Source organism: Oryzias melastigma, linkage group LG1 (assembly GCF_002922805.2).
Source record: "Oryzias melastigma strain HK-1 linkage group LG1, ASM292280v2, whole genome shotgun sequence".
Lineage (NCBI taxonomy): Eukaryota > Metazoa > Chordata > Actinopteri > Beloniformes > Adrianichthyidae > Oryzias > Oryzias melastigma.
The window spans coordinates 6,727,547-6,737,244 of record NC_050512.1 but is presented as its reverse complement, the minus strand read 5'-3'; the positions used below and the strand labels follow the sequence as shown (position 1 = coordinate 6,737,244).

The 9,698-nt window shown below is 40.5% G+C and overlaps 2 protein-coding genes across 3 annotated transcripts in view; both read right to left on the bottom strand.

The window, feature by feature from the left end:
• ccdc88aa (coiled-coil domain containing 88Aa) overlaps positions 1-3,490 on the bottom strand; it is a 32,292-nt gene extending 28,802 nt beyond the window's left edge. The window contains 2 exon segments of the mRNA XM_024259564.2: positions 2,667-2,758; positions 2,830-3,490. Of these exon segments, the coding sequence (XP_024115332.1) occupies positions 2,667-2,758; positions 2,830-2,892 (155 nt within the window). The 5' untranslated portion in view covers positions 2,893-3,490.
• Positions 3,491-6,668: 3,178 nt separating this feature from the next.
• Positions 6,669-9,698, bottom strand: part of pld5 (phospholipase D family member 5) — a 20,378-nt gene continuing 17,348 nt past the window's right edge. For both annotated transcript variants that reach the window (XM_024259524.2, XM_024259525.2), the window contains exon 10: positions 6,669-7,614. In XM_024259524.2, coding sequence (XP_024115292.1) covers positions 7,364-7,614 — 251 coding nt within the window. In that variant the 3' untranslated portion in view covers positions 6,669-7,363. The remainder of the gene's footprint in view (positions 7,615-9,698) is intronic.

Sequence of the window (9,698 nt, the reverse complement as noted above, 5' to 3'; positions counted from 1 at the left end):
AAAAAACGTGAATTGTAAGTTAGTTTTTATTTAATTTTTAAACCAGCAGAAAAAAACTTGTAAAATAAAAGTGAGCCATCAATGTCATTCCAACAATGAAACATGGGGGTGGCAGTATCATGGTGCAGGAACAGCTGATGCACTTGACAATTTGTGATTAAATAAATTCAAAGGATGAACGGAAGATGTCCCTAAAAGCACAAAGAAATGATAAAAATTCCAAAAACATGATCATAACATGGCTTCAGGCGTCATCTTTGTCTGGAAGATGGATCAAAGTGACCAAAGAGTTTCAGTTGAACTGTTAAAAACAGTTTGCAAAACTAAACATTTTTGGAGACAGATTTGACTACAAATCCTGATCAAAATAATAATTAAAAAAAAATCTTAACAGGAAAAAAGCCAATAGTTTCCCTGAACCACATGTAAAATTCTGTTTTTGGTTTCTTAACTTGTCTCTGGGATTTTTTTAGATTAAACTGAGCATGTGTCAAAATGATGGCCCAGGGGCCGGATCCGGCCCTCCAGATCATTTTATATTATTGTTAATAATGGCCCAACGTTATCTTATATATATAATTTTGACAAAATATATTTTTCTGAATAGTAAAATATTGAAAGTTATTTAAGGTTTAAGTTGATTTATTCTGGAAAAATAGTTCTCCCTGTTTTTATTCAATAAAACCATGCAGGACTTTAGACGTTTGATAAAAAGTTACATTTTTAAAGTTTTAAAAATTTAGTTTCAGTGTGTAAAATAAAAGTTTATCCTGCTCGGCCCGTGACCTAAGGTGTGTTTTGGATTTTGGCCCCTGTGCAATTGAGTTTGACACTCCTGATTTAAAAGTCAGTATATATGGAGCCAAATCAGGACCAAAACATTCAAAACCCAAATAAAACAACTTGAACAATTCAAAGGGAAATATTTGTGTTAAAATAAATCATAATTAATGTATCTGAAACTTTCTGGAATTCTAAAATAAACTTAATTATTTTCAACTTGAAATTTTGGGCTTGGAACGGTGTTTTGGACTTGCGGTTTATACATGCAATTAATGGCAAATCCGCCGTTCTTTACACCACTTTTCTTGACAATTTATGACTCTTTTCGCTTGCCGCCATGGGACAGACATTTTCTGACAGTAATTTTTAAAGATCCCAGAGTCCATGAATGGACCAGGACTGAGGTTACCACTCTCATCAATTTTGATTGGTCCTTCGTGTTAGCTCCACCCCCAAACGCCAGAACAGGACCAACAATTTTGAAACAGAAATTTTCAGATTCTAAACTAAAAGTTAAAAAAAATATTTGAAACAGAAAAAAAAGTTTAGAAAGTGACATTTTCAGTTTTGAAACTTAATAACAGCAAATATATAGCAGAAAAAAATGAAGTTTATATTAGAATTGCAGAAAGTTTCAGACACTACTTTTGTTTTTTTCTTTTTTTTTTTTTTAGCTTAAAAAATATTCCAGTTTTAATTTTTCCAAGTTGTTTTATTTGGGTTTCAAATCTTTTGGTCCTGATTTAGCTCAATAATGATGACAACATACAGAAAGTCTCAGGTTGTGTCCGAATCTCCCCCATAGTGTGTTTAGCGGCCGGATGGCTCAGTGGGCTAAATATAGGGCTTGCACACAGGAGCCCAAGGTTCAATCCCCGGGGTGTCCACTGATCTCCATCCAGATTGGGTCCTCAGGCAAGACCCTAACTTCAAATACAGGGTTGCGTCAGGACGGGCATGTTTCGCTGTGGCGAACAAAAAAACCCAGTGTTTAAATAAACCATCCACATTTTCACCATCAGAACACAATGGAGTCATAAATAAACATCGATAAATGTTTGTATTTATTCAAATTTAACTTTATTAAATTGGTGACATCATATGCAGCGTTTGGAAAAACAAAAGAAAAGTTGTGAGCATCGTGTCCGAATTGCCTTTATAATCCAGGGCACTAGGTAGTCCTGGACTATGTAGTTTTTTAGTAGTTAGGGGTTAGTGAGGATTCAGACACAACCCCAGTTCAGGCTTAACTTTAGCCAGCAGGACACCCCTCCTCTCAACCTTCAAACTGGAGCTAGAACCAGCACCAAATGTTGACCAGAACCTGGAGTCTGTCCAAGTTCTGATGTACACATCGAACCTTTTTGCACTAAGTATCATCTAGAAAACCGTAAGATTAGATTTTGAGATGTTCTGACACAATCTAGGACCCCCACCACCCCCCTTTTAGAGCATCCAGGTCCTCCCTTCCATCTGTGTTCCACCGGCACTAAACACTAGGCCCTAATCCCAGCGGGTCTCCCAATCCAGGAGATTATCCCGCCTCTTCCCCTCCCTTCACCGCATCATTGTTATTGCCTTTGGAGATGCTCCTGATGGGGTGATGGGGGATGAATGAAGCCTGTCTGGGCTGCATTATTGACATGTGTGCTGGCATGTCACCTGTTTGTACTCCTATGGTTAGAACTCAGATGGATGACAGTCCATCAGACCGCAAAGGCGAGCACATCATAATCTCTTAAGCAGCATCCTGACAGCAACTATGATGCAGTCAGTGTGGCCTCCAACATTTCCTGTTTATTCTGGGATGTCTAACCTGGAATAGTTTTTCTAAAATTAAAAATCTGCAGAAATGTCTGCAGAGCAGCAGTGTAGTGACTTACAGTTGAGCCATGATGTCGTTCAGGAAGACTCCATCCAGCAGGTCCGAGAAGTCCAAATTCTCGCCCCCATCATCAGGCACGAGCGTCTTCACCTGCACATGAAGGTGCACCGGTGAGGATGACATTCATCCATTCTCAGCCGGCAAACACCTGCAGCACTCACCCATGTGACGAGCGGGCTGAGCATGAACTGGTCCAGACAGTTCAGGAACACTCCGCTCTCCATCCTCTCTGTGCAGCAGGAGCCCAGGCCCCCCCAGGAGGAGCGCAGCCCCCAGACCCCCTCCGGAGCTCAGCAAAGTGATGCGACTCTGTCAAACGTCCATCCGCGTCGGGTCCCGCAGCAGCTCACCCGCATCCTCTGCGCTCCTCTGCTGCAGCCGCATCAGCTGTCAACCCCCGACCTCCCTCTGCTCCTCCTCTGGCTCCTCCCCCTCCTACTCGTCACAGAGGCCACTCGTGCCAACAGTTTTTTTTTCTTTTTTTAACCAACAAATGCTAAAACTATTTCAAAGTTGTACAGCAAATGAATCTGTTGCCTTTATCATTATCATCATCGAAAGCTGAAGAAAACAAAACGTTAAACGTGAACATTTTCACCTCTCCTCTCACCTGAGTCACGTGAAGCTCCGCCGCGTGGGCCTCAGGAAATGCATATGAAGAGCTCTGACGTCATGACAGAAATCGCCAAACTATGAATAAACTCAATAACGCAAAAGTATTTCATCTAGGAAAGACGAGAAACAATTTCTGCCAATCAAGAGTTAGATAGAAGTCATGTGATCATTTCCACCACATGCTTTCAACCCGTGTGTTGTCGGTGGAAAAACAAAGATTTTGAGGTAAGAAAGTGAACTTTTCGATCAAAACAACTTTATCTACTGAAACTACCACAGTGAAACCGTAAGGTAATTTTTAAATAATATTTGCTGGGCAAAATGTGGAATATTCTCCAACTCCTACATTCAAACTACTTAGCTAAGATGAACAATTACTGGCATATTTGTCTCTCATCGACTGGAATATATCTGTAAAGAATTTGGTTTAGTGCCATTTGAAACCATCAAATTTTGATGTTGTACAAAGGTATGAAAAACTCAAACTACAAAATTTCCCTGACTTTCCCTAAAGTATAAATAGTTTAAAAAAAGAGGTTGCTGCACAAACACTTCATCACCATCAAAGAAAACAAACCATTAACCGGAAAAGTCTTCATTTTGTTTTGTCAGTATCTGACAAAATTTAGAAATGTTAAAATTAATATTCTACTGCTAATCTGATCTAAATGTTAAAATAATGTACATTTTCAAATGAAAGCAGATGCTTCCGTCGGTCCAGACTGAGTCTGCTTATTTTGGGTCATGATCGAGTCATGAACCCTGCGTTTGGTCTGTATTCAGACTGGTGTCTACCAGACATTTCTGCTTTGAACTAAACAAAACCAAGTGACTAATTATTTCTTCAGTTATTGGTCAGGAATTATGGAGGCAGGACAAAGCAACAAGAGAAAGAAGAATGGAAGTCCTACACCTTGCAATTCTTGTCAAGATAGTTCAAGGTGGTTACTGAGGAGACTATACTATACACGTACACTGAAAAGTGTTTGTGACGTATTCGTAGATTGTCAGGGAAACAGTGTGAGAAGCAATAATTAACTCGTTAAAAGTTGTTTTAATTACCCTGCATTCATCCAACCACATTTCAATGAGTTGCTGTTTAAGTTGATGCACCATGTTTGTCCTCAGCTCTCTTTATATCCCATAATGCCTGGATTCTGTGACTGTTGTTCAACTTCGAGCATTTAGACTGAGGAAAATCAGAGCAAACCAGAGCTCAGTCGATTGGAAATGAACAGAGACCACATCAAAAGATCGGTCAAAGACCTGGTCCTGGTCCCAGACTGTCTGGGACCAGGACCAGGTCTTTGACCGAGGGGAAACAAACTGGTTCATTTTAAGAGAAAAAAAAAATTGTCCAATCTGAATACACTGTTAATCTTCTTAACCCTCTCAAGGACAAATCACGTTTCAATAACAGAAAAAATGTGATATTTGTGGGAACTTATCATATGGGGTAGTAATATAAACTTCTGACTTTTTTTGAGAGAGACCCTCACATGCTTTGACTTCTGAGATGTTGCAGATTTGCAACATTGCCCCTGCGGGATAAGTGACCTCTAAAGGCTTGAATATGATATGGGCGCCAGCCTCTACAGAACTTTTCAAAACATTGTAACAAAACTAGAAATAGCTAGCATTATGCTAGCATTTAGCTGCTGCAAATCTACAATGCCTGCCTAGAGAGGGTTAAATCACAATTTTCTTCTGCTGGAACCTTAAGGACTTCATGATAATGTGGTCTCATACACTTCAAACAGATTCAAGTTAAAGTGGAAACTAAACAGTTAACCACATCAGTTTAACTGAAAACGGATCTATGGCTTTAACTCCTAAAAGAGAAGTTTGTCCTAATCGCATAGCCATTTCTCCTCTTTTCCGTCTTTATCACAGGCAAATCTCCTCTTTGGTTGATGTTCTGTGGTGTATTAATTAACTGTGGAAAGTCACAACTGAGCTTAACGACGAGACATCCCAAAGTTTATCAAAAGGGCCTCCAGATGACGATAACTGAGGAGATGAGATCCTTGGAGCATGTCAGCTACTGTTGCAATCCACCCAAAAAACAATCGGGGTCTGAGGATTCCTGACTGGGTCTTCCAGAGGAGGATGTATGATAATACCCAGACATTGAGTGATTCCAGAAACATCACTGTCCAGAGGCATCTCTTGATGGAGATATGAGATATCTCTGATAAGACTTCACTGCCACCATGTGGCCAAACACAGTTCTGATGAAATGCTCCAAGCTCTGAACAGATGCTGTGTAACTAGAAAAGCTGCTCAACATCCCTAAGAGTTAAATATCTTGTAGAACTTCTAATACAGATCATTAATGTTTTAAAAACTCTGTTAACGTTCATTGTTCTTTTTTACTTAAATTATTTGTATCTGGTAAAAAGTTTTTTAAATAAATTGCTGGATATTCAAGACAGAGTTAAAGAAGAAAAAACTCAGAGTTCAGGAATGCACAACCGTACGTCCATCCATCCATTTTCTTTTGTTCAGGATCGTGTTGTGTGGGCAGCAGTCTCAGCAAAAATGGTGAAAATGGTAAACAGTGTATACTTATACCACGATTTAGTACATTCCTTAAAAGTCCAACGCTCATTATTGTCACAGTCCCATTCACCCGAACACTGCTACCAACCTCCACCAGGAGTAATGTGGGATTCTGCGTCTTGCCCAAAGACACATCGACACAGGGCGGGAACTGCACCTGCAATCTTTCAATCAGAGGTTGGGTGCTCCACCTCTGTATCTTGGCTGCCCAAAGATGCCCAAACTTCTCTCTCCCAGCCACTTCCTCCAGGTCCTCTGGAGACATTCAAAGGCATTACTAGAGACATGACGGCTTGAGTTGATGCCAAAGAGATCATTTTTGGTCTGATCTGACCACAGCTCCTTCAGGTGTATCTGCATATGGGGACTTTGCAAGCACTTCAAGATGTTAAACCATTGTGGTTTCAACCATTCCCACTGGTTTTCTTGGTGACTGTGGTTCCAGCTGCTTTGAGATAATCAACTAGCTCCTGTCGTGTTGTTTTAGAACAATATCTCACTGGAAACCCCACCAGGTCAGATCTGGTTCGGAGCCCCAGACCTATAGGTAGATTGATGCTCATGTTCTTGTATTTTGGCACCAACAGTTGTCCCCTCAACCCCCAGCCTCTTGTTGAGGGTTTTGTTGTCCATTCCGATCGTGTGCAGGTCTACAATCTTCTCCCTTGAATGCACTGAAAGCTCTTTATTCTTTCCCATTTTTGAAAGTTGGGAGTCTGTTTGATTCTGTTGACAGGTGTCTTTTCTGCAGATGTTTGGGGGTTCTACAGGACTCCACACTTTATTAGGAGGCTGGTCATTTTTTTAAAAATCTTGCTCACAATTTTGGTGACAAAGCCCTTTATTTCAATCTTCTGGTGTAACTTCTGACTTCTTCATCTCTGTCTGAAGTGGGGAAGAAAAGGACTCCCTCCTTCTTACAAATCCATTCTGGCTAAACCGGCATTTCTCAGTCAGCATTAATTCTGGATCAAACCATAAATAGCTATGACAACTCCCACTTTACATGTCCGAGGTAAGCTAAGTTCTTGTCCAGGCTTGTAAGTGTTCATGTCGGTAACTTTACAGCAAATACTCCAATCAACACATTAGTTGGGGAACAGCTTGTCGTTGATGGATGAAAAACAAATCTTATCAAGTACAAATCAAAAAGTACAGACTTTAAATCTGAAAGATGTGTGGAACACAAACTCAGGTGCTAACTTTAAAAACAGACACGACTGGTGATCATAATGGGGAAAATACAGATTTGACTCAATCAACAGACAGCATTCATAATACCAGTTGTATATTGGTTATAACGGAAGATTACTGTTGGTGTCCATGCAGCAGACATGCTCTTACCATAAAGGTGCTTAAGGTGCAATCACTGAAACCTGAAGCTGTCAAGCCTTTGACAAACTGATTCAAATTAAGGCACAAATCACATCTACAGGTGCGAGTTTACATTCCATTTGTGCGTACATGTTTGTAAGATCTACTCAGGCATATGAGGCTTTGACACACACACACACATGTTTAAAAGGGTTCGTTCCACTTCTTCTTATCCTGTCCTTCCCAGAAACCCTTCGCTGTCTGTAGGTGTCTGTGTTTTTCCTGCTGACTGCTGCCCCCTTGAAGGTTTTTGGCATATTTTGACCTCCAGTCCCGTTCAAATGCAGCTTTGATGTGCTCCAGGACTGTAACTCCTTTAGGACTTTCTGACATCTTGACCACCAGCCCAACGCCTGCATTGATTGCAAAGTCACTCCCAACCCAGTCGTGATTTCCTGTGGATGAAACAAGCTTCAGGTAAAATTTTTTTTTCCTTTTTGCATATTTGCACTAAATGATACTTGTTTATATTTATTTCATCTGTTACAAGGAAACCAATGTTCCAAAATGTCTGACTAAACACCGAACTACATGACTGTACCATCAGCTTCTCTAGGGAGTGAGAACTGTCGCTGAGCACTTTTCCCATCAGTGGAGGAGTCTCTGTGCTCATGATGGCTTTGTTTTAATTTGTTTAAAACAGAACATTTTGGGACTTTATTTGTTCATCCATGAATTTTTAACAATTCTGAAACAGGAATCAACTGTTTTTATTGTAACAGCATGCTAGTTTGGTAATTTATAGAGTAAAAAAAGAGATTTCTAATTGTCTGCAACAAAGAAAGGCTGTTTTAATATTTATAATAGTTTATTAATGTTATATATTCGTGTAAAAACAAAAAAGAAGACAAAGAACAAAAAAGAAACACTAACTACAATTAAGATAAAACTGTTGCTAAAAGTCAGCATAAGAAAAAGAAAAAAAAAAAACCTGAAGAAACTGCAGTGCAATGCTGTTGGATCAAACTCCTGTTTCCGATATGAGAAATAACAGCTTATGTGCATCTGTTTTAACCGCTCAGCCATGAGAGGGACTCGAGAAGGTGCTTGGCTGTAGCCACTTTATTCAAGCAAAATGGCGTATTCAATGCACGCATGTGACAACAAAATACCGCTTTTGACGTGTGGTTTATATGCGATAAAACAGAGCTTTTTACGGCCGTTTTAGGACAACATAAGATAGCGTAATTTATGTGCTACTTCTAAAACGTGTGTTAAAAGCTGTGTTTTTCATGGCCAATACTCTGTTTTTTCCTGGTGATTATTGACGCCTTTGGCTTGCCATACATGGGAGGATTAACACTAGAATTCCTGAGCCTGCGCAAATTTGCGCAGGGAAGAGTTCCCGCCCTCTAGTCCGAGAGGGCCTCCTGAAGCATTGAAAGTTCCTTTCACTGGAACTAAGGGGTCTGATAAACAAGCCCACACCATCATTCCTCCTCCACCAATGCAGTCTGAAACGTCCCGTTCTCCTGCAACCTCCAAACCCAGACGGGTCCATCAGATTTCCAGATAGAAAAGTGTGATTCCTCCCTCCAGAGAAGACGTCTCCACTGCTCTAGAGTCCAGTGACGGCATGCTCTACACCACTGCATCCACGCTTTACATTGTACTTGTTGATGTGTGGCTGCAGCTGCTGCCATGGAAACTCGTTCCATGAAGCTCTCTGTGTACTGTACTCATGCTGATCTGAAGGTCATATGAAGGTTGCAGCTCTGCAGCAACTGACTGCAGAAAGTCTATGACCTCTTTAGACTTTCAGCATCCTGGCTAAGTTGTTCCAAATTCTTCCATTTTGTTCTGATAGAACTGACAGTTGACTGTGGAATATTTAGGACATTTCAGGACTGGATTTGTTGCTCAGGTGGTATCTTATGACAGTTAAACACTGGAATTCACTGAGATCCTGAGAGCAAAACATGCTTTCACTAATGTTTCTAAAAACAGTCTGCAAGTCTGAGGAGTGATTTTATATACCTGAGGTCAAACCAAGTGATTAGGACTCCTGATTCTGATCATTTGGATGGGTGAGCCGATACGTTTGGTCATATACTGCATGTTTATGACTTATAAACATAGACACATCTTCAAGTCAAAAAGACAAACATCCCAATAGCAGCAAGACTCACACTCCTCTCAGTGTTGATGGTTGAAAAGCATAAAAAATGGATCAAACGCATTGAACAGTTTAGAGGTAAAATAAAATGTAAAAGTAAAAGCAAACATTTAATGTGGACTATTCCTGAGCGGGATTCGAACCCATGACCTTCTGAATGTGAGTCCGCATCCATAACCACTACACCGTCTAGTGGCGGAATCTGGAAAGCATGTCAAACTTAAATTTAAACATGACAATCTGGAATGCGAAAACAGGAAGTCATTGTTGATGGTTTAAGGCAGGGGTCTCAAACTCGCGGCCCGCGGGCCATCTGCGGCCCGCAGGATGATGATTTGCGGCCCCCGTCTTCATATGAAAGAT